The sequence below is a fragment of the Python bivittatus genome, unplaced genomic scaffold, assembly GCF_059951505.1.
Source record: "Python bivittatus isolate LINGU-HERP-01145 unplaced genomic scaffold, Pbiv_v1 ctg000350_np1212, whole genome shotgun sequence".
Lineage (NCBI taxonomy): Eukaryota > Metazoa > Chordata > Lepidosauria > Squamata > Pythonidae > Python > Python bivittatus.
This window is the reverse complement of record NW_028277074.1, coordinates 36,070,001-36,096,396: the sequence shown is the minus strand read 5'-3', so window position 1 is coordinate 36,096,396 and position 26,396 is coordinate 36,070,001. Positions and strand designations below refer to the sequence as shown.

The window sequence follows — 26,396 nt, the reverse complement described above, 5'->3', positions numbered from 1 at the left end:
GAAGAATTCTTCTGACCAGGTCTACAGGTTTACTGTATTTTAATCCATAGTATATGTAAGTATGAGGACAATTTTAAATCTGTGAAGCTCAGTTGTGTATTTAAAAAAAAAATAAGAAAAAGACTGGTTATTCCTGGCTATAGAAAATATGTTAAACCCTCATAATGAACTAGTCAGTATTCTTAAGTCAGAAATTGTTGTCATTTGAGACTACAGCTTGCTGGTCAGCATGGCTTCCTTACTAAATTTTTAGAGCTGATTATCAATACTTGTTTCCTGAGTAGCTCTTAGCTACACTTGTGCCTTGAGCTCCTGTAAAACAAAACAAAACAAAAATCAGCAAGAAATTAACCAGTACCAGCCAGACAGCACTGGTAAATGAGTGCTAGTTTTCATGTTGTGTCACGGAGTCTGCCTCAGCTGGACTGTTGACTTCTTTGGAATGACACTAAACAAGATTAGTAGCTTGGGCCCAGTCTCTGTTTACAGTGCAGGTTAATCAAGACTAATGGCTTTGAAGCAGGATCCTTTATATAAGAGAGATGGAACTCAGGTCCTGGAGGGATATGTGTACATTATTCCACTAGTTTTGTTCAGTTTAGGATTTCAAACTGGCCCCTTAGCAGTGGTTTAGGAATTTGGGAGGAAAGCAACAGAGGGATTCATTGGTGCTGGTTGGCTTATGACAGGGAGGAACAGGGGGCAGATTTCAAGCAACTGGGAAGATACAAGTTTCCACCTGCCACATAATTGTAAGCTGTCTTTCACAGTCCCTCAGTGCACTTTGCTCCCTCACAAAGTGATCTCTCTCTTACCAAGACATATTTATTAATACCGCTGTCATTTACATGACAGGAACAAAGAACCGAAAGACATTCCTGCAGGATATTAAAAATGATCCCTTCTCAGATATTCAGTAAGGTGAATAAATATGCAGTCATCTCCTCTACCCATTACTGAAGAAATGACAGTTGAGAAACTTGGGCAAACCTTAACAAACATGTTGCTTAAAAAGGAGTCTTGTGGGTCTGACTCACAAAGAAGATCATGGTTTTGTGCAGTGCTAGTTGGAGCTTGAAGGTCATGCTAAAAGCTATAGGCCACCTGATAAAAGAAGGAGAGTGCTAACCTCATGATCAGCTCTGAAGAATGGCTCCGATTTAATGAAGCATTTTACCCAGCCTACTTCATTCTTCACTGTTAAAATTCTTCTAAGAAGCCATAAACATGGAGAAATAGTTAAATTTCTAAAAGCATTAGCTTTTAAATAGGAGACAAAGCATATATTCTTGGGGGACGGGAACTAACATTATGACTATCAGAGTGTGTTGCATCTTCTTAGACATTACTTTCAGGTAGGCAGTCCTTGAGCAGTGAAAAGGTTACTAAACACAGGCGTAAAACATCCGGTGCCATTACTTCCCTGGCCCTTCATCTGAAAAAGGTTTGAGAGCTTACTGAGCCTCAGTGAGTCAACCTCTTCAGACTGACAATCTAAAACATTTTACACAAAAGCAAAAGGGCTTGGGGGTAAGGAGGAAAGAAGTTTCTAGCTCTTACAAGTAGAGTACGTTTGTGAGTTTGCTGTTTTGCTACAAAGTACAATGCAAGCTTCCTACAGCTGTGCATTTTCTTGGCAGCAGGTGAGCTATAGCAGTGTTTTTCAACCTCTGCAACTTTCAGATGTGTGCGTGCTAGATGAGGAATTCTGGGCAGTTGAAGTCCACACATCTTAAAGTTGCCAAGGTTGAAAAACATTGAGCTATAGCAAGGGAAGGAATAAATGTTGATATATGCATGATGACATCATGATGCACAGATAAATATTCACAAAGTGATAGAAGAAGGGACTGGATTCCTTAACCAATGTCTGGCTGCCAGGATCTCAGCTTTTAAGTGTGCATATTCTTGAATTTTTCCTGAATTTTCATTTCAGCTTGGAAAATTATTCTTTTGAGCACTTTTGTGCATATAATGTGATTAAAAGATTTATTTCCTTAAATTAGCAAGCTTTTTAGATAAAGACCAAAAAAGTAAGTAAGAGTTCAATTTACAGCTAGGTAGCCATTTACCGTGAACAACTAGAAAGAGGCAGGGACCCGAAACTGGGTTAACTTTTGTTTACTTCTTTAATCTAGGCTAGGAACATTATTATTGTGGATTGAGAGGGAAAACAGGAATAATATAGTTTTGTAAATAGGCTGGAAATCTAGTCAGAGGTGTTTGCAGGGGTGAGTGTGTTAAAATCTGCAAGATGGCAAGCCCCATGTTGCAACTGAACCCCATTCCTTTTATATGTGTTGGGGCACATGCACATACAAGAGATGAGGCTTTGATCATGACACCACGCCTACCATTTTATAGTTTATAGTCCCCCACTGCAGACACCCATAGATATAGTCAACTTGTTTGACTCTTGAACTTATCTATGTTTCATAAATATACAAAATTATCATATTTATCCAAAATGAAGATGATTCTGAAAAAGGAAGATTAGACCGGAAAAAAAAAAAGTTTACTGCCTCATTGATGGTATTTTTACTGACCCTCATATTTTCTATAAGTCATTTTGGTCTTTTCAGGTAAAAAATCTGGTGTTCTTTTCAGGTGAATACATTGGATTAATGATGTATCTTATTCATGTAAAAGTATTTTCAGTCTTTGTGTGCAGGCAGATCTTACACTTAAGTATTTCCATTTGGAATTCTTGCTGAAAAAAATCCAAGACTTCAAAAACTTGACCTTATAGACCTTGTTACTCAAAAGAAAGATATTGAGTTTAGGAGAAGAAAATTGAACCCTGGGTCCCTTCAAAGATCCCACACAATGATACAGTGGAATACGGTTCTTTCCAGGCACTGTTTACAAAACAGATACCTTTTACTATTTTTATTGATACACTATAACATAACAAAATGCTCGTATTTAAACTTAAAATTAGTTGTACATTGCCTATCCCTAGCACTGCATATGTGGCTGCTTTGTGTACCTTTTCAATTATGTGAATCCATATCAGTGCCACCAGAAATTGACGATCATTTGATCTCATTGGTACTTTTACCTAAGACACGCTTTAGACCTATCTTAGTTGTTTCATTCTAGCTGTTGGCTTTCTGAGACCAAAAATAAAAATGGAAAATACATATTACTAACTGTGACAGAGGTGAATAATTAGTATATAATAAAATTGTTATCAATAATATTGACTGCTAGTTGATTCAGACATTGACTTTATACATTAAAGTATAATTTAATGTGCTCCAAATTGAAGCAGTATTTCATGGAGTGAAAGTGACTGTAAGGAAAGCACCATATGAACAAAATGGAAGAATTAGTACTGTATCCTTCTTCCAAATGATTCCAACTAACTCTTCGTATTATAAAATAAAAATATTGGAAACATCTAGTAAAACCTTTGTGACACAGCTCTTAATGTGCAAAAACAAGTCATTGTTATGAGGTGCTCAAATGCAAATACCAAATTGGGGGTTCCTATTAGAGATTTTTTTTAATATAAATAATTTATAAATTTTCCTGAAGGAGACTAGATACAAAAGCAATTTGAGAAATTATTAAAGCCATATCTTGCTTTTAATACAAAACAAATAGCAATGTCCAAGGAGATCTTCCTGTTTTGAGCCTTGACTGAAAACAGTTAGACTTCTTTTTTGTATGAAATGTATTTTCCTCTTCCAGTCACAGTTCAGTAAAAGTATACGTGAGGTCCATAGGACATTCATCATCCATCTTCATTCAGTAATGATCATGGCATATGCTCAATAGAATCTAAATGATCTGGGATGGGAAGGCCTGTTATTATTGTCAAACATTTATTCCAGACAGTAAATGTTGGGCACACAGGCTGTGAAAATGTAATGTCAAAAGTGTAAAGATGTAGAGAGTTCAAAGCATCATAAAAGGCCAAGGAACCATTGTCATAGTCTAGCAAAATGCCAACACGGCGAAGATGGGGTGCAGGCTCTATTGGAATTTCTTTGCTGTTATGTCTCACCACCCATGTATTGTTGCAACGACAAAGAACCCAAGATGCAGAATTCTTTCCAATCCATTCATGTTTTGGTGCAGACTTATAAGAAATACCAATGGCATACCTGCAAAAAAAAAAAAAGAAAGAAAAGTTTGAGAAAATTCATATTTCATGTCATGTATTTATTGTATTTCTGAAGCAATATGCCTTTTAAAAATGTATTTTGCATTTCAAAAAAGTCAATACATATTTAGTTAATGTTCTGTGAGAGGCTACCACGCAAATCTTAATGCCCCAATTTTTTTTGCTCTAAGAACAGCCATTTTATGAAATTTTAGCAGTCTAAATGAACAAGGTCTGGCTTACATATGTTAAGAAAATTCTTCTGAACTATTAGTGTAGAAAAATTACTAGGAGAATATCTGTCTCTAGTTTAGTTCTCTATCCTCCTAGTCTCTGGAATGGCCAGATGAATACCACAATAACATAAAAGGCTGAGAATCCAGTCTGGAAACATCTCCACGTAGAAGCTGATCCTAGCAGCATTGTAAACCTGTCTTATCCAATCTGATTTAAGCTACAGAGCCATTAGTATAATCTGAACTGTTGCTGCCTTTATGCATAAAGTTTTTTTTTTTTTTACACTATTGTACAAACCAACAAAAAACCCGGATTAAAGTTGTATTATAATTTTGTGTCACTTTCTTTGCATTGGTTAAAATAAACAAATCCAAAGTGTTATTGATCATTTAGTGAAAGAAAGTATGCATTCTTGTATGGGTTGACCCACCTACCATGTACTTCCACTGATAACCACCTCCCAGTAATGACGTCCACTGTCAATAAACACATTGCCAGCTACCCCATAGCTCCCTTGGCTGGTAAAACGCTCAGGGGTGTGGCTCTTCTTAGAAGAGGTTTCATCCCGCTCCACGGTCAAGTTATCATGAGACACTTTTAGCTTTCTGTGGGCAGACTTGGGATCCAGTTTGAATGGCTGGCCTTGAATATGAAAAAGATAAGAGTTTTAAAATGAAGCCTGTTTTGGTATGCACAAGAATGACATTTAATTTCTATTGATGCAGTCCCTGGGTACACTATTTGATTATTTTCCCAAAAGCACCCCCCACAACCATTTTAATTTATTCAATGGTCATGCTGTGTTGTTTAGTTGCCTTGCTTTCTCAGCGGTTGCTTTGGATTATTTTGAACTTTGTAAGTTTAAACCTTGAGTGTCTATGCTAGATAAGTGGGATTCAAATATCTTAATAAATATGTAAATAAAAGTAAGCATGGAATGGAAACTTTTAGAAAGCAAAAATAAATAGTACTCCTTCAGTGTGTTTTCTTTCCTTCCCTAAACTGTTCTTAGTGTTTCAGAGTTTAAAGGAGCTTCCATGAATGATAATAGTAAGTTGTTGGGCTGAAAGACTTTAGCAAACATTTCTGCTGAATGGAGTAAGTGTCGTACAATTGAGGAAATCACTAAAATGCGAGTGAGGTTTACACACTATCTCTGTGTTTTTCAAGTGTCCAGCTGAGTCAAATCAAGAAAAGAGGAAAAGAAAACGCATTCGGATGGATGTAAAACCACTCACTGTTTGTTTTCAGCTTTCCCGGTTCACTGTTGCGGCTGCCAGCCTGATTAATGGCCTTAACAACAAAGATGTACTTGGTGCCACTCTGCAGGCCATGCACTGTGTAGTGGTTTTGTTTTATATTTGGAACAATCATCCAGCTGTCGGCTGAATTACACAGACCTGTATTTCAAATCAAAAGCATTAGTCATTTTATGAAACATCCTTTCAAATGCACCTGAACAAGAAGGTAAACCTGAAACTGTTCAAGAATTCAAAAGAGTAGAAGTCCTTTGCTTCTTTGAATGGTTAAGTGTCTGGCCAACCAACAATAATTGTTCCACTGACTCTGAGATGCAATCCCTGCTCCACCCCAAGAACAAAGAAAACCTGAAGTGAAACAGCAAATCTGCATTGGGCACATCCACATGTAATTTACTGTTCTAATGAGATGACAACTAGGCTGGACGGATATCATTATGTAAAAGGCTCCTATAAGAGACAAGTGGGGGAGAAGGGAGGATAGACCTATGGAATGGACCTATGGCTCCCCCCCCCCAAAAAAGCTAAGAATTAAAAAAATGGTATAAAGTTTTAGTAACTAGGTAGTTTTAGGTGGATTTTGTAACTTAATCAGAGAAGTTGTCTTAAGTGTTTTGAGAAAGTGGTTTCAATACTGCCATCTGTTTTTCTGTTAACTGAAAACTCTTATGGGAAGGTTAACAACTTCCAAATTCCCTTCAACAGTATAATACATTATACAGGAATTATAGCATTTCCATTCCTTTTGTAGGGCATTACCATCTAGGATATAGGATGGGCCTTGGGAGTCTGTGCTACTGTGATGACAGTGAGCTAGACAAAATTTGGGATCCTTTTCAGTTTTATTCCCCATGGGCCTCTAAGCAGAAATAATATCTGTAAGGTAATGCTGATTTAGCTGAATTAATGTTTTTGATGTTAAACAGAAATGCATTAAAGCAAGGAAAGTAAATTACCACATATGGTACATTGTGAATTTTAAAGACTGTATAAGTACAAATTAAAGATAAGTGCACTGGCTGTAATGAAATATATCAGGCAGAATTTGTGAGAACCTGGAATGGGAAGGCAATATGGAGGTAAATTTATGTTTTTTTATACAGGATTTTCTTGCTGTTGAACTTCCAACAATAGATTGGTGAGTGGGGGAAAATTATCGGCAGATCCTTCTAATATCTAATGATGTAATATCTAATATTTAATCATCGAAACAGCAGTGCAAAAATCAGTTGATAATACCAGGGCATTTCAACTATTTAAAACACAAAACTTATATATATAAAGACAATCCTTAAGAATCGACAGTTGTCAAGCTTTTTATTAAACTTATGACGCTTTTCTATGTGGCTGAAAATAAAAATAAGGAAAGTTTCTCTCTGTGTGTTTATTTCATTGGATATTTTCATGTTGTTTAATCATATACATTGTATTAGTTACGTTTTTCAAATATTTTAACTTACAGTTCGTAATGCGCTTGTACTGGGGATCAGGAGGTGGGGCTGAATCCATACATTGGTTATGCTGACTTGTGACTGATGGGTCTGTTTTTACCCTGGTTGCTGTTTCTGTGTGTGTGTGTTTTCTTCTGTTTTTTATGCTTTTATATTTTATTTTAACACTGTTAGCTATCCAGAGTCATGAATGGGCCATATAAATTCAAATAAATAATTACATAAATAATCAAACTATCTAAACCATAGCAAAACATCCTGCAGGTGAGGCACTTTGAAGAAATGTTTATCTGGCCAAGAGTCTATCTATCTTTTCCAGAGATTTAAACAAAGTTTCCACACCAGAGGGATTTCTGAGTAGTTTTCTAAAGGGGATAACAAATAAATATTACATGGAAATGGTAAAACCAGATGGAATTTTCAGGGTGTCCTCAAATTTTCTGCAGAACATGCAAATGCTGAGGTTTGGAAGCATAATAATTAATAATTAATTAAATATTAATTAGTAATGAAATAATTGGACCTTAATTAAAGACCATAGTCCAAATACCCATAGCGTTTTCCATTCCTATTTAGGGAAGACATTGCTCAATATGCAGATCGGATTCTTTCCCTTTCCTTACATAGTCCAAAGGAGGTTGTTGTGTGAGTGTGTAATTGCAGCAATCCATTTTGGCTACAATTCCTTGGTAATGAATTCATAAATCCATGTCATCAGATTTTTGAAGAGCCACTGGCACAAATAAATAATAGGTTGGCCACATATGATGTGTTTGCATAAAGTAAACATAATGGTAATATGAGTATAGGATAATCATTGTGACTGAATGAGCCTTCAATCTGGGCTTAATTAGGGAGACATAGTAGTAGTTCAAATGCAGCTGCCAGATGAGTTTACAGACACTAAAAAGCTTTCTAGTTTCCAGATTTCAATGCTTTCAACAAATTGTAAAAATCTTGTCTTCTTAAAGGTATTTCAGGCTCTTGTAGCCAGATGAACCCTTCTCCATATAGCTGCAAAGGGGGGATTGTCTGAATTTAGCCATAAGGAATCAATCAGTAATCCCTTTAAAGTAAAGAAAAAAAACCACTTTTACTAAAGATGGAGTTAAATCTTAATCCTAATGTATTCATCTGAAATAAAAAAAAGATATTTCAACATTTTTAATACTATTTAACCTATCAATAATGAATATTGATCTAATATGAGAATTTAGAAGAAATTTGTAAGAAGCAAATTCTAGAACATTTCAACAGCCTAAGTTGTGTATGTGGGCAAAAGTTGTTTCTAGAGAGTAAATATGTAGTCATTGCATATCAGATAACAGCTACTACTTCTTCACTAATGCATTTGCTGACACTGATGAGCTTCTCAATTTATTTTGGTATGGTCATGACCCTTCTCAATTTATGATGAAATATTCACTCTCAACCTCCTGCTAATACAATCCCAAATACTAAATGTCAAAATAAGTAGAGAATATACAGCATTGTGCACATATACTAAGAGGACAAGTTTGCAAACAGTATTTAAAACTGTATAAAATATACACACTACTTCAGTTTGAATGACATCTCTATAACACCCACACAGAAAGATCATATGATATATATCTACTGAGTATTGTCTGGATGGACAAGCTGGATCTAAACACAATGAATTAATCATAATTATTTCATTAAAATTTTATTTTTATTCCTGCATGCTACAGTAGAAAACAGCAGAACAAAGAGCATGATTAGAACAAATTGGTCTGATTTTGGAAACAGCTCAGTATAAAAAGAATTCTACAGCAAAATATCTAACATTGCGCCCTCCAGGTGTTTTAAAATATAATTTGCAGAGTCATTCAGGACTGAAGTCCAAAACACCAAGACAGCACTAAATTCCTACCCGAAAAAGAAAGGGAAATTGGCACCATACACTCACACACTAATGCAACTATATACAACAGAAGCTATTGGTCACACCATACTTTGCACATTTCACACTGTGATATGATACTGTAAAATGACCAGCCTATCTCAACCACATCATACAATAAATATTTGCCACCCTCACAGCCCATTAAGGCAAAATATTTCATGCTGATTCATTATGAAGCTTTACTTCATTAAGACTGGAATAACATCCTCAGCTCTTTTTCCCACAATATAGAGGCTTTGTTTAAAGCCTCTCTTCAGGGTTTTGCAGCTGACGTATTGTCTTTACCACACAGTGTGCTTTCCATCAGCATAATGCTATGCAGAAAGTGGGTCAAAGAGAGTGAAACCCAGTTTACTAGCAATTAGCTTTTCCTGCCTGCTAGTGATTAATCTAAGAAACTCAACTTCTTTCACAGCCTTTTCACTTTATTGTTTTGCTCTAATTCCTATTTAAGACTCTTAACTTTACATCCAGGCTTGCTACAAAATGCAAGTTTCTAAGAAATATTTCTATTAGCTTACGTGTTACTGTTTTGCCCAGTTTCATTGGATATTTAAATATAGATCAAGGCAGTGTACATAGTGCTCCCTATTTTCCCCCACAACTCTGTGAGGTTGTTGGGCTTAGAGAAAGTAATTGTCTCAAAAATCATTAAAGGAAGGTTACATGAGTTTCCAAAAAAATAAATAAATAAATGAGTGAAATTAATAAAAAATAAGCTTTTTAATCTTCAACATTAAGTAATATTATCTCATGACTAAAGAACATGGTGAAAAAAATCATTAAACAATTTAGAATATTGGAAACTGGAGCTTTCTTGGTGAATGACCGATGCATAATGTTACTAAGTTGTAACAAGTTTAAACTGATCCATAATAAAATAAACAGACTCATGGAAAGACATTAATTATGCAAATAAGATCAAACTGAATCAACTTCCCCGAAGGATTTCTGTTGCTAAATTTATTTGATGTATCATTAATACATTGGTAGAAATATTTTCATAATCTTGCATACATTAGCAGCAATGTACAGTGCGTTGATGTGACTGCATAAATACTTCAGCTAACTTCTTAAAAATTTGAACTTTATGATACTGTTTCTTTGAATATGTTCCAGAGAAGCCAGTGAAGCTGCCTGCCAACTTAAGGAAAGTGAAGAACTTAACCAAATTTTATGATGTTTACAAAGTAAAACTGAATTAGTAGCTATTAAAACATTCCCTTTCCAGACACAGTTGTTTCACAAATGTAATGAAAATCATACATGGATTCTCCACAACTCTCTCTTCTTGCTTTTGCTGCCTCTCTTCTCATTTTGCTATGCATCATAGCATGATATACCAATGTATTGCACTGTTATGCCTATAGAGGAAAGTTGTGGGCCTTCAGAAGTTTGAGACTCTTTTTTTAAAAAAAATCCTTTTAGGGGAATTAGGGGAAGTAATTCCTTTTTTTTTTTTTAAATCAAATGAGCATAACACCAACTGTACTCAACCCTTACATGCCATGTCCCCTGCAAATATCTATCATAATAAATTAGTATATCATTAAGGTGTTAAAAGCTGTTTAATTATAATTTTATCTTGTTAAAGCATTACACACTTGGCCTCTGATCTACGCTTGCACTCAAAATCACTTTTGTAAAAATTAAAAGACAAATCCTGAAAGCTCCCCATAGATCTCTTAGATAACAAAATGTTTTATTGCTCATATTCAATGCTTTATTTTTACGCCCTTAGATTCTACATCAAATATAAAGTACATTTCCCCTATCTTTATTTTGCTTGTTTTTTTATGTGTTGGGAAATGATTTAGTGAAAGTCAAAATTAAACGAACTGGATGCCAAATGCTTCATACTTACTAACTACATTAGCTTGTCCAGTGAAGATAGTATACTGAAGCTCATAGGAGACCACACTGAATTCATCATCTGAAGTCCAGTGAACTGTGATTGTGTCATAAGAAGCTGTGCAAAGCTCTTCTCTAATTGTTGGTGGATTGGGAGCTGTAAAAGGTTTAAATGAGGTGTTAAACATTCATTCATTTATCCATTATCCATTTATCACAAATGTATGAGAACAAGAAAAAACATGTTCTATATCATTGCATGGACTTATGAAAGAATATTAGCAAGAAGATCCTTTATGTAATTAATAACCCCAGAGACACAATTTTGTATGGTATGGAATGGACACATTTCTTCTATATCCATGCACAGTGGCTCTTGCTGCTCATATGTCCACTGAAACACACTCCCTTGGTGTACCTCCCAAATCCAGCTTCCGTATCTTCTTCAGGTCCCATCTCAAACACTGATTATTACTTCTACTTACAGTATTCTGACATAATAGCAGTTTGAGGAGAATATTCATATGTTGAATGCCTTTAGCTTGAATTTGCAATAAACCACAAACTTCTTTTGGACTATAAGAAAATACTGCAGTGATGTGAGTTAATGCTGGCTGAATAGTGAAATCCCAGATGTCAGAACTATTTTCTCATGAGGTCAAAACAGACTCTGCAGAATATGTTGCAATCACTGATCGATCCTTATAAATTCTATTAAATATGAACATTTTCTAAGCATCCCTTTGCAATATAAGCTATATGAACTTGTGATGGCTAAACTGATATTACTACATACAAATCTGGGAACCGGGAAGGATATTCTAATTGCGTCCCATCTACACACTTGCAAAACGCAGTAATAATTATTGCAGTATCCTTCCTTAAAATGTTATTTTCCTTGAATCACAGTAACTTCTTTTTTATCCAGTGAATTTTACTACATGGCATTCTGCTCTATGTTAAAATGAGTATGTACGTACATACATATATTCTAGACTCTTACCAGTAAGATAATCAAGGCATTCCAGAAGTTTCTTTTCTCTGGTAAAATCCAGCGCAAATGTATCAAAAGTGTCATTAAGATTAATTTCAGGAATTAAAACCTGGGAAGATGCAGTTGCCATGGCAACCCTAAAAGGGAACAAACAAACTTGGGTTCAATCCTGGAAATCATTTTACATGGTGAGGATACCTAAGGCATATACTAAAAAAAAAAAAAAAAGTTAAGGAGTGCACTTAATGTAATTTTCATACTCCTGAACAGCAACATGTTCCTGGTCAAGAAGAATATAGACAGCTACCTAATACCATGATGTACTGCCTGCTCATTTGCAGATCCTGGGAACTGCGTTTGGGACAGTTATAATGGAACCCATGAACAATGTTACTTTACTGTAGTTTCTGCTAAAAGTGACTGACAGTTGGTGTTACACATTTTCAATATCTTTTACTAATTTATCATTCATGATATGTGCTACATTAAAATGTTACAAATGCTTCAGTGCAATTGTCATTTGATTCTGAGATCTCAAGTTGAATTTTGAATTTCATGAGAAATGATTGCAGTTAGGGTTTATTACAGAATAAAACTATTATATTTTCACCATTTAGTAATTTATTTTTAAACAAATGCTTTAAATGCTTTAAATGAAACTGTTTAGCAATTATTCAAAACTAAGTTATTTTGCCAGGTTTAAAACCTTATTATTTTCAAGATAAAGCAGATTTATTAATGCTGAACAAATAATTAATGGCCCTATCAAGATGAATGACAACCCTTCCTAGATATAATGAGGATCATATTTCCAAGCTAGGCAAATATTGTATGTTGTAGTCCAGTGATATGCTTATTTCGCTAATCCATGTGTAAATTAAAATTATATGATTTTCCTTAACAGATTCTAACTCTTAGGTATTTTATCTGTTTTATCTGTTTGATTGTAAGTCTCCTAGAGTCATGCATTTGAGATGGGTAGCTATATAAATGGAAAAAAATAAAGAAATAATGCAAATTAAGCAGATTCTAGAAAGTTGAATGCAGATGGCATGTTATATAAGTAAGGCAGAGACCCAGCTCCTAATTATGTTTAACATTCTGTATGGCTACTCTATCAATGGGAGTAAGTAGACTTGATATCACTGGGTCTCAGTAATAATTTTGACTTATACAGAAATTGCAGTTTCAGATTGTGTTGTGATTCCTTGGTTCTTCTCGGTATAAAAAAATAGGAAGCTTTCTCAGTTAGTAAATATGAACTTATCCACTGTTTTAACAGAAATAAAACATGATCTAGATGTTCTAAAATTCCTTTACTTTGTGCAAGATAAGTATGAATAACATGCATTTAACTCTGAGGCTGATTAGCAGGGTGTTATTGTTTTTCTATCTGTTAGATCAGCAAAGTACCCACCACTGACCTGTAGACTAATAATACTCTTCTCTATAGGAATGTATGCCTGTGGTCAAATCCCTGTGCACAAACACCCCCTCATGAAATTAAATAGTAAGAGTTTGCTTAGGGCTTTTATTCTTTAGAATTTACCCAGAATACCAGCTGGATGCAGGAAAGGAAAGAAAGCAATCTAGCCCCCACCACTGCCCTTCCCTCTGGTGGTAAACTCTTCCAAGTCTCAGGAAGTAATATTATATAACATAGACTTCTAGGTATAGTGAATAAATCCTGTTGCCATTGCTGCTTCTAAAATTCCATATTTGCTATGTAATTCCATATTTTCAATGTAGTCTCTTAGCCAATGATCCATTTTTATCAACTGAAAAAAATCAGATGAAATTGATTTTGTTAATACAACTTTTGAGATAATGAGTTGAATGCCTTCTTTATATAAATCAGTGTAAAATTGCTTTACACGTTAAAAAAAATAACATAAGCCTAGTACTACATAAATTTCACTTCACATATACTGAATACCTCAAACATTTTTAAAAAATGGTTTTAATCATCTTGATGCTGAAGATCAGTTCAGGATCTCACTCTTGTTGTTTAGTCTTGTCCTACTATTGTCATATTTTAGATTGAAATCTACAGGATAATTATCTTGATCTAAACCAAACAGTTTTTTTTTCTTGGCTATATCCCATTATTTGGAATCTATCAACAGATAAAAAAATCTATCATGTATTTTTTATAAAGGTAGTTCCCAGTTTAAGAACAAGTTCCATTCTCAAGGTCTATCTTTAATTTGAATTTGTATATAAGTCGGAACAGTATTATTGTATAATACTGTATAAGTAGCATTGTGTAATTAACTTGAACCATTGTGTATTTAACTCGAATCACTGTGTATGTAACTTGAATTTTGCTACACTAGGCTCCATTCTTAACTAGGCATTATCCTTAAACCGGGTGTTCTTAACTCAGGGACTACCTGTACACATGAAATTGACAAAAGAACTATTACACAATAGTTGACAGAAACATCTGCACTAGATGTGCTGTAATCAATTGTAGATTTGTTCTTTAATAACATCTGATTTACTTTTTTTAAAACAATGGCAATGAGGAAGATTTCTCAATAATTTGGCTATACTTTTTAAAGTCTGCTTATAGTATAGATTTCCACACATTTTATTTATGTTATTTCACAACATACACATGTACAAGATACTCATTGTTTTGTTGCTATAATAACATAATATTTTAAAAGGAAGAATATACAAGCATATAGAAAATAAGTGTTGTATCTCTGATGATAAAGTTAATGCTGAAATAATATGTCTTCACATTTACTGCATATGTTTTTAAAAAAGCGACATACACGGAGGAATGGATATGGTTTTCTGTGGCATATGCTATCATGTCTGCCTTAAAAGACCATTACTCTCTTTCTATATTTTAAGCAGAATTGTAATAATCAGAGTATGAAATTAAGAGTCCTATATTTGCAATAAATATTTTCTGAAAGTCATCTTCTGTTTATTGCTGTAATTAATATATATACCAATTAAATATAAACTATAAAATACAAGATACGTAACAGATCATAATATTCCATGATTCTGACAAAAAAAACTTCCATACATTTAGATCTAATATGTACATATCAGAATACCAACATACATTCCCCTAACATACTGTATGTTGCTTTGATAACCATTTTATAAATTATATGGAAATGTGCAATTATATGGAAGTATTCTTACATTTTTCTAGAATGATGTTTCTTAATCAGTCTTTGACATTTTGCCTCTGAATACCAGTTGTTAGAGGCAAAAACAGGTAGTGTTGTGGTTTTTATACCTACATTATATTACTCCTTTAAATTTCTGATTTTTGATAATCATAAACGTTTGATTTCTCCTTGAAATATCTGATTGCCCTTTTAGAAAGAAAATGGTTAACAAGATTACCTAATTCTTGAGGCTCTTCAGACCTATTTATGGCATTACCTTTCAGTTATGTTTTTAGCCGACTGCAAGAAGCGTGCATGATCATTCTCCTTCAAAGATTGCTCAGCCTGTGAGATGAGAGAGGTGGAACGTTCAATACACTGCTTGCAATTAGCTATTTGCTGGGCCAGTTTTCTCAGTCTCCCAACCTGGAGGAAAGAAGAAAACTTTTAGTTCCATGAACACAAAACTGGGCTTTAACATTTGACCTTCTTCACAGCCACAGCACGAGCTGAGTGCCAATGGAAGTAGCTCAACCACTTTGCACTTCTGTTTCAATTTGAGCCTATGTTCTAGGAAAATATTTATTATTTTTCCAGTGGGGTGACCCAAAATAACCACAGCTCATTTTCTTTCATTTTTTTTAATAACAAGAAATGTCAATTTCCATCAGGCTCTGCTTCTTGGATAACAATGGTCTATTGTAATTGCCAGTTCCCCCAAATGGATGTCTTCTAAGCAGCTTACAAAGCTGTGTAATTGCTGTAATTCTTGACCTTACAACAAAAGGAAGAATCTGTGTTGACTGACAATAAAATAAATCTTTTCCCTTAGAAGCCTCTTTTCCTGGTGTTTTTTTTTTCCAGCTAAGTGAGTCACTGTGGTATATTAACAAAAGTGGGTATAGGACTGCATAATCCGTGTAATACAAATGGGAAAGTTGTACATTTTAATTCCAATTAACCTTTAATATCCTGTACACTGCAATGCTAAACATATTTATTTAACAGTAAGTCCCATTGAATTAGTAGACCTTTTTCATTGCAAGTATGTTTCAGTATGTATTGAATTGCATCTGAAATGGAAGGGTAATAGAATATAAAGAAGATTGAAATATATTATGGGCTTCAATCTTTGTTGGTGCCATCCTCCTATAGCAACCTGATAGGGACCTGGTATTTTAACTTGGCAAACTATATGCTTAATTACATTCAACACTGCGATTGTTGCAACAATAAAAACAACTTTTTTGTCATATCATACTTGGGAGCTTTCCATTGAGGCTCTGGGAACAGAACATTATACTATATAAGCCCTGGATCTGATCCAGTGCAACTATTCTTATGTTTATTTTTATGCCAACTCAAGCATCTTATATTTGTAAACAGAAATGATAAGATCTCCTGACTCATTCATTCCTATTTGCTGAAACATGTGACCTTTGACATTCCTCACTAAAGAAACAGAAGCCCTCCTGAAATTACCTACAACTCGGTCAGGCTTTCTATAAACCTAGTGTTTGGATGATCTCAGTCCTTTCTTTCCAGTACACTTCCAGACACTGCAGTGTCTTCTATTGTCATTAGGCTGAGAGAAAGTGGACAGACTTGTATGAAAGGTCAAATCCAAAGTATACCATTTCTGTTGCTTAACTGCATTCTCATACTGCTAAAGCAGCTGGTGGAAACACCTGCTTAATTTGCTGGAAAAATGCATGACACACTGCCCTTGTTTGGAAATGACTGGGCTTCTACAAAGGAAAAAGAGAGTCATGACCACTAACTACATACCTTGTTTGGGAATGAATGTCTCAGGTTTGTTAAGGCATATACCCTCCAGCTCAACTGCATAAAGTACTGAAATGAGCCACCTCTGTTAATAAAAATCTCCTTTCCCTTAATTTAAATGTAAAGCTTGGAACTGAGCAGTATTTCTGATTCAATAAAAAAGTCTGCATGAACTTTGGTGGTGGAATATGCATTCACACTGCAGTTAAGTAAGCAAGGAGATTATACAGAAGGTGGTCATATGAGATTCTGGAGGGAACTGCATTTTGTTAATAGTGTAAAGAACTTCAGGACTTGTCAAACAACAACCTAGAGAGCTGTGGTCCTGAAACAGCCCTTGCCTACAGGCCTTTCTATTTTAAGTTAATTGGAATAACTTGACAGCTAAGTGAACCATTTAACCTGCCCGTGCTTTATTTCTTGTCAAAACTTTTCCCACACAAGGAGAGTTTATATTTGACTTTTTCAAGCTATTTTAGCAGTTAAGGACTAGATAGCTTGCACACCCACACCCACAGCAAGGATCATGGTGAAACTGATTTCACAGTTAGCTAGATAACCAAGCTGGAATGGATATCTGAGATTTACTTTGCACAAGAGTTTAACATTAGATGTAGATGTAGTACAGTTATTAAGAAATACCATTTAACTTGAACTTCTGTATTACAATATTAAAATATTTCATTAAATTTCTACTTCTGTAAATCATATTTTACACTACTGCTCTCAACTCCCCTTGATATGCTTCCATGACTTTGCTTTCTTATAGCGCAAACTAGGAAAGTTAATTGATATAAGTGTCTTTAATATGTTACTGAAATACAGTACTTATTTACAATATCCATGCAGATTATTATAATTCAAAATACTTATTTTATAGTCAATTTCTGCCCTGGGCAAATTCTTCAAATCTTAATTAATGCACAAATATTTTTAGAATATCACTATGCAAACTATTCTGGTGAAGAAAGCACACTTTTCTTTGCAAATATCATTTGCACAATTATTATTTAAATAAAACACCGTATAATAGAAAAAAATAAAGTAACATAAGCTATTGTTAACACTAAAGGCATTCAACAGGTTTTAAATGAAGGCTGAAATGTTTACTTAACAAGTATAGAAAACAGGAACATAAATGAAGCAGCTGTTGAGATTTCAAGATGTGCATTTTGTAGAATACTCAAGTAAGAAATTAGAGATTTTATGGAGCATAAACTGTTCAGCAAGAATCTGAATCTGTTTCAGAACCTCAAAGATAAAATTCTTACTTTTCCCTCCTTGATTTTGGTTCCAATTATCTGACGTCTTTGCTGGATTATTTCAATAAGCAGGTCACATTCCTCCATCAGCTTGGATTCTTGTCGGGACGCGTTCACCTAAACAGCGGATCAAACTATTACGCTTGAGTTTTTAAAATTTAAAAGCATTCAGAACGAGATAAAACTAACAAAGTTTCATTGTTTCATACCTATGTTTTAAATGCTCTTAAACGTCAATGAATGTACGGATTCCTGAAAACAATACATTTTCTCAGATAATATTGACAAAAATAACAATTATATGGGTGATATCCAATATTGAATGAACTTGATTTCATGTAGTATAATTTCCTCATCCTCTTTTTTCCCTTATATACCATTTCCTGCCTAATTTTCTCCAGAATAAGTTGGAACAAATTTTCAACCGGTGACAATCTCATTCACTGTTATTATTGAGATGACAAAACAATATCAATGTATTCTTTTTATATTGTTCACTTATTTTTTATTGAATCCATATTTATTCTTGATGCGATTTGTTCTTGTTTTACCATTCATACTTAAGTATCCCTTTCCCACTGCACTGAACTTACTGTTGTTTCTGCTAATACACCCAATCCTTATTTCCACATAACACAGTGCATTTTTAAATGTACAATTTGAAATTTCTTTGACAAAAATTAATTGTTCACAAGAAGACCACATGCTAACCACGACTTTTACTGGCATTTGCACATCTTAAAATTTCTTCATCCGTTTCCCATCTTTAGTAAACCGAGATATATAAATTCTCATACATGCTCTAGTTTATATATAACTTGCATATTCCCTATCAAACACAACCATCATGGTCTTCAACATATTAATTTCCAACTCCATATTCTTTGCATTATACAATCTATCTAACATTGACTGCAAATAATTTGAATTCTCAACCAAAACATAAGCAGAGTACATATAGATGCCCAACCCCAATCAACCATCAGGTTTTTGCTGATACTGCTATGTATTAAAATTATTTTTAAACAATATCACTTTTATTTTGCCATGATTTGAGCAGCACAGCCAAATTTTGTGTGATCAGCAATTAAATGATGATCAGTAAGCTGGCCAGTAAGCTATAAGAAATAATACAGTGGTAAGCAAATATTTGTGAACTCTTTATAACTTTATAATTATCTTTTATAATCTTTTATGATATCTGTAATCCTATAATATGCAGCCTACAATATGATCAGAGTTTCAACACATGATATAATGTATTGTGTCACATCTGTTGAGCACACTGAGCCAACATTCACTGTCTTTGTTAAAGAAGTATGTGGAGTCCTGAGATAGACAGCACTTTTGAGGGATTCAGTTGAGTCACATGTTTAAAGCAACAATAAGACAATCAGTTGTGAATTTCAGGCAGTCTTCCCATAAAAACAGCCACCCAACCTTATTTTTCGTAACTGTACTATCAGGAATGTCAAATACATTCCAGGGTGGACAATGAATAGCTCTTTAATTTGTTAGGGTATAATTCTTCCAATTCCCAGAGTTAAAATTCAACAGTATCTGCACAGCTACCTATTATTCACCCCCAGTTTCAACAGGTTTATATTGTCCTATATCAAAATTCTCAACGTTAATACATAAAAGTACTATAAAAAAAGAAGCCAACCAGTGTGTACACAAAAAAGGCAAAATCACTTTAGTTTCATAGTTACTGCTATATCTATTATACTTAAGATTAAACAAGTCAGACTATTTACTGAGATAACTATACCCTAGTTTTGTTTTGTATCTTGAGCATCTTAACTTTCTATTAATATGGTGATCAATTTTCTTCCTCAGATCTGATCCCCTCATGTTTCTAGCATAGTTTGTGAATAATATCTCCAGTTACGTTATAATCTGATAAAATGCTTACTTTCCTTCACTTTCTTTTCATTCTTTTATTTTATCTTGCCTTAAATGTTTCAATATGTATTTCTCCCAGTCTATTTCCTTCAACAATGACTCTTCAACAATTACATTAACTACGGTTCAGTCTAATTTTCCCAATATATAATTTGCAGCAGAATGTGCAAATTCTGTTGTCCACTTTATACACAAGAAATAAAGAGTAATTTTGAGTATCTATGTTGTGATCAACTGACCAATTATAAGGATTAACATTAAATCCTTTCTGTTACTACTGCTTGTTTCTCTGTGACAGAGCTGAACTATTCCAAAATTTAAATTTTTGAATTAAAAAACAAACAAACATAAAGAACAGCATTGTGCCACGTAATGAAAACACAGACTACATTATTATTTGTTTTGCAACAAACAAAGCCCTATTATCGTTTAATGCAGTGTATTGCGGAACAGGCTGCCAGCATAGTTTTAATTTTTGCTAAACCACAACCAAGAGATTTTTCTAAGCCCATTTCATGGAAAACTGAAGGGAGAGACCCATTTTGCCTGGTTTTAAAAGATGTCTTTGTTTCAGGAACAGAAGTCTTTTTAAAATACTGGCAATTTCATTATCTGTAATAAAATCCTATTTTGCTTTTTTAAAACATCCTTCTGTTTTACTTTTCTACATTCTCCTTTTCTTTGGGGATTTTTAATTTGGCTGGCACACAAGAAAGGAGACTGCAAGGTACCTTAAATAACACCAATGCTTCTTGTAACTGTAACATTATCTTGCTCTGAAGATTTTCATAACTGAGAAATGCTGCCCCAGTGCGGGACAGTTTTATCAAGATAACCCATCCACTTTTGTTCTCAAGAGTGTACAAAACTTGGACTTAAAATAAATCATCCCTTTTGACCCAAGTCTTGTATGTGGATCCCAAAGCAATGTTAAAATATATGTCTAGAACTGAGTTAAAAGAGAAGTGTTTCCACTATAAATAGAACGGGCACAGCTGAGTTTGAAGACCTAGAGAAAAATCATTTTTCCTGTGCTGTATAACTTAAGAATGATTTTTGTACGTGATTCCATGGTTTGTTAGAAAACATTGGCTGAAATCGTGGCCTTTAAATCATCTACAGGAAAACAGGTTTCCTCCCACTTCTCTCGGCTAATTGTTCCTGATTTTTCCACAGCTGTGTTCTGATTATGTGCTGTGCAACAGACTGAAACAGCTTCATTCTTTTGACTAAATAATGCATGCTTTTCATAAATGCCAAACACATTTCAAAAGATTCCCTCCCCCTCCCTGGGCCGCACATACACAAATATGGGGAAAGGCGATGGTGCCCACATTTCCATCATTCCTTTCACAAATGGCAAAGAGAGTATCTCTGCTCAGATAATCAAGTGGATGTGATTAGTTTCTGGCTCTCCTTGAAAAGTATGAGCTCACTTCAATGGGCGCTGCAAGACACAGAAGGAAAGATCTGTCCAATAGGTTTAAAACCAAGGGAGAAAAGAAACTCAAATTCTACCTTATAACAAAACAGAACTGCTGCAAGCAGTGGCTCAGTGTTGAATTTCTGCTGCCGAAGTTTCTCACCAGCCAAAAGCAGTGGCTAAGGACATGAGATGAAAAGATAAACATGGAGTGTAACACTATTGGGCTAATTTGATATCAAACTGACATGTTTGAGGTTTAGAGGTTCATCTTAGTTCTTATCTTGAGGCACAGTTTAAAGAGCTGTAAGGAGAGGGTGGATTAAATATAAGGAAGGCCATGTGTTTGTTGTAATGTGTGAAAAGAAGAATATATAATATGTAACAATATCTACCCATTTGCTTCAGATCATCAGAAATACCAATGACGCAAAAGCACTAATTTGGATCTGCTCTTATGCTACCTAAGTCCTTCTTTTCTAACAAAAGGATAGATGTCCTGGGCAGGGTCACATGTTGTCATATGTTTTGTTTCTAATCTGTAATTATATAAATCAGTAGGCACCCATCTAATCAAAGCAGTGGCTTTCAACCATTGGTGGTTTCTTCTTCTTCTTCTTCTTCTTCTTCTTCTTCTTCTTCTTCTTCTTCTTCTTCTTCTTCTTCTTCTTCTTCTTCTTCATCATCATCATCATCATCATCATCATCTATTGCAGCCCTGGACCAGTACAAGGATAATCCTTTGTGAAAGTATACACAGTCTATCTTAAAATGATAGCAATCCAGGATAAAATAAAATTAAAAGATAAAATAAAGTTAAAATTCATTTATAAAACTATCTAACTAAACTCTATGGGTGTGATCTAAGGTGCAGTCTAGATATACTAGGTAAAAGTATAGTTAACTAAGATTATATTGGTTTTAATTTTAATGCTGCTTCATTCATTCAAAGTTTCTAACAGGCTGTATGTGAACAGATGCATAGAGTCTACTCTTCTTTACTCTTATTTCTTACAGAAAAATTATATTAGAGAAGTGTAAACATATACACAGTCATTTTGAAACTCTAAATGGTTAAGATATGTACAGAGGAACCCAAGAGCACATGTAAAACCTTCATTCTTGGAAAAATGTATGAGCTGAACAATGTTTTACTATATTTATATCTTGTATATAAAGATATATACTAGATCTTAATATACAATATTACAAATAATATGAACCCACATCCACAAATTCTTGCATTTCTTTGAAAGAACTGTTCTTAGTCTGAAATATATCTTGATTCAGGAGCCCTTCCATAGCTTCCGAGCTACCATTTGATGTTGTAATGGCTGAATTGGAGGTAAACTGAGCCTAAAATTGTCTGGAATTCCAGCCAGCTCCATCTGTCCAAGCCAAAGAAAACTCCAGCTAACCAGGAGTAATTTTCATAGGCATAAATAAGTGAAAGTTTGGGATGAAAAGCCAGGCATCAGCAACGTTCAATTGCCTAGGCTACACATTTGGACAAACTCAGTAAAGATCTGGTGGCCTTAGAAACTAACAAAATAAATTAATGATAATTATAATGATGAATGAGAATATGTGAGTGCAAATAATTTTAGATAATTATTTTATTTTCACAATTCATATGCCATTCAACTGCAGAAAGGCTATAATCGGCAAAAGGAAGAGTTTGAGATATACTCCCCCTTGAGAGTTACTTCAGACCATCATGTTCTTCTCCCCATAGAAACCATCAACAATTGTTTGGTGTCATTATATAAAAAAATGCACTGACACATTCATAAATTAAGCAGCCAGGGAAAAGTGTCTTGGGAACAAGTTTCTCTCTTTTCTTTTTTTCATTCTTTATTCCAGTTTAACATTCTGGTTTTTCACTGATATAAGATCAGCATTCCTTGGTTTGGGTATAAGTCAAGCATAGTCTAAATGTAAACCAAATTCTTTATAACTCAAATTAGCACACACCACTTCACAAGCCATAATTTAGGAAGCTGTGGATGTGTTCACATTTGCTAATTTGCTATGGATATAAATGGTCTAAAGGAGCCCTCCTAAAGTAAATTCTGCACTCCAGCTAGTGAAGCATTTTCATTTTTTATATAAATATAAATATGAAAATGTTGCTTGTAAAAATGGCCACAGATTTCTTGATTAATAATAACACTTAAAGAAGGTGAATTTAGCTATTTTATTGTGATTTTAGGGGGAATGGGATAAAGTGATATATGAGCTACACAGCTGTTATCCTTTGGCAAAAGAGAACAATCTAAAAAATTAAGATCAAAGAAAAATAACACATCTGCTTACAAGATGGCAGCTGCATCTTTACTATAGAAGGATTGTTGAGTGTAAGATCAAATTAAAAAGGAAGCTTCTTTATATATAGCTTATAAAAGATAAAAAATAAGCCAATGCGAAAAGAAAAAAAGACAATAGCCTTTTTAGAAATTATAAAAGAAAATGGATGAAATCTGGTCCATGGGCAAGTGTCTGTGTCCCAAACTATCAGTAACACACATATAAAAAACCCTAAAGACCTAAATTCATAAATACATAAGCTTCATTTGTGGACTAGGATTAAGTAGGATTTTATCGCATTTGTTTAAGACTGATGTAACACAGGGGTTCTCAAACTCTGTGATACCATGACTATCTCCAATTATATATTTGTGTGATCTCTGCCCCAATTAAAAAACAAAAGAAAATAATTTAGTCAATTATTTTGACACATAACCCATAGTTTTATCTATAATTCAAAAGCCATTCCAGGGTTTGATCTCTGCTCCAATTTTCTACGTGCAAAGCAAGAGAGTTCTCAAAAGTTCTTCCACGCTTTGCTTCCCAGAATTATTATATAGGCAGTCCTCGTTTAGCAACCACAATTGGGATCGGCAAGTCAGTTGCTAAGTGACACAGTTGCTACGTGGAAAACCATGTGACTGTGACTGAGCTTATGATTTTACTTCAGCTTTTGTTTGCTTTACAGCATCAGAAGGCTGCTACCTCAAACAGCCAGGTGAACCAGATGGTGGGGAAGGTCTCCAGAACTCAATTCTTGAGGAAGCTGGGTAAAAGAGCAAATCTTATAGCTAGGCTTCCCCACTCTCCCACCCTTTGGAATGCTCACCCTGGTGCTGGGATAATTAGCAAGAAGGGAATTGTTTGTATTTACATTCACTAGAGAGGAAGGGATTACAAGAGAGTAAGCAGGCACACAATGGGGAATACACATCAAAAGGAATGCACTAGCGCCAGCTGTTTATCTAGTGCACTCCCAGCTCTGAGCTCTGAGCCCTGAGCCGCTTAGGGGGCAAACAAAAGCTGAAGGTGTGAAACTAATTAAAGTCTTGCAGTTTCAGGCAGCATCTGTGAGCCAGCTAATTAAGATCACAGTGCTGAGCTTGTTAACTTGTTTAGGCAATCTCTCTACTCTGGATGGAGGGGGGGAAGAAAAAAACGGGTCAGGCATAAGACAACATGTACTAACTGACTGTAATGGCAAACTCGTGACTGCAAAGGTCATAAATGCAGGCATTGGTCGCAAAGTTACCTTTCCATCACCGTTTTAACTCTGAATGGTCACTGACTGAGGCAGATCTACCTGTACAGCATTTCAGTTCTATACTTTGCAGCAGGGACTTTTTGCATGATTAGCTCCTTGAACCAACACTTTTCTTTATGAAAAAATATATTAAACCTATATTTTGCTGTGATCTGCTTCATGAATCAAAGTTGTAGTACTAACGGAACAACAGTGACCAGCAAGGCATAACAAATAATTAATTTGGATTTTTTCTTAGATCCTACCTGCTTAGTTTACACTTATTTGAAGGGCTTGTTTTGTTCTGTTTTGGTTTTTTTGTGCCCTTGACTCAGTCTTGACTCCTGGTAACTACATGGACAAGTCCATGCAGTCTTCTTGTTAACATTTTTGGAAACAGCTTGCCATTGCCCTCTTCCTAGGGTTGAGACAGAGTGACCAGCTCAAAGTCACCCAGCTAGTTTCGGGACTAAGGCAGGACTAGAACTCAGAATCTCCTGATTTGTAATCTAGTGCTTTATCTGAGGTTAGCAGTATGCTAACAAGATACCTGGTTTTTCTAAACCAGCTTTCTCCAACCTAGGCATCTTCCAGATGCGCAGAGATCAACTCCCAAAACTATCAGCAGCCACACATCTCGAAATATGGAGTACATTGTTCTTATACTATTACTCTGCTTGTTTGCTACACAGGGTAGATAAAGGTAGCCATATCTATACTTTCTAATAAATTAGGATAATATACATTAGGGTGCAGCCTTAAAGACGTCAAATTATGAGTCCATTGTTATAATTCAATTTTAGGCTTAGTTATAAATCGGTGTCATTTATTTCTGAAACTTGAGTCATCTAAAGTTGACTGAAATTTAAACAAAAAATAACACTATACCACATTTACTTTTATAGTAAAATTGCAGTATAAATCTTAATTAATCAACTAATTATTTTATAGACAACAATTCATAAAGTATTTATAGACAACAATTCATAAAATATTACTGGATTTTTTTCCTTGAGTTTGTAACAGATATAATCTATACTGTAAACATGTATAAAGCAATACTATATTAACAACTGAATTTACTTTTTCCATATGACTGTCATGGTAAAGTAGAAGCTATGTGATGCTTAAGGAAATATAGGTATAAAAACTAGAATTAAAATTGAAAATAATGTGCTTTAATTGTGAAGGTCAAACTTATTATCTTCAGGGAATCCTGTCCACATTAATCCATCTGTTGAAGAGCCTCTGGGTACCACAAAGAATTATGGAGCATATTTTACAGTATACAGTTAGTTCATGCCAGCATCTTGTGAAATCTCTTGGGCTCACTTGTCACCATGTATGAATTCCCTTACAGCTGTTCACTGCAGGAAGCAATCTGTATTTCATGCTACTAATTGTTCATTCCTACTTTATTCCTGCCAGACTACAACGAAATCTCCAGAGAATATAACTAAAACAATATGCTAACATAAAATAATTGATCAGGTCTACTTCTGTT

General features: G+C 34.6%; 1 protein-coding gene across 6 annotated transcripts in view; it reads right to left on the bottom strand.

The window, feature by feature from the left end:
- Positions 1-2,667: 2,667 nt before the first annotated feature.
- The window catches only part of MID1 (midline 1), a 183,450-nt gene continuing 159,721 nt past the window's right edge, over positions 2,668-26,396 (bottom strand). For 4 of the 6 annotated variants that reach the window (XM_088144936.1, XM_088144937.1, XM_007429176.3 and 1 more), the window contains exons 4-10: positions 18,024-18,131; positions 15,245-15,393; positions 11,840-11,967; positions 10,850-10,993; positions 5,587-5,748; positions 4,783-4,990; positions 2,668-4,112 (exon numbers count right to left, since the gene is read on the bottom strand). In XM_088144936.1, the coding sequence (XP_088001062.1) occupies positions 3,764-4,112; positions 4,783-4,990; positions 5,587-5,748; positions 10,850-10,993; positions 11,840-11,967; positions 15,245-15,393; positions 18,024-18,131 (1,248 nt within the window). In that variant the 3' untranslated portion in view covers positions 2,668-3,763. Of the gene's footprint in view, positions 4,113-4,778; positions 4,991-5,586; positions 5,749-10,849; positions 10,994-11,839; positions 11,968-15,244; positions 15,394-18,023; positions 18,132-26,396 lie in introns of all 6 variants that reach the window. The other 2 variants (XM_025167262.2, XM_088144938.1) reach the window with 2 other exon arrangements.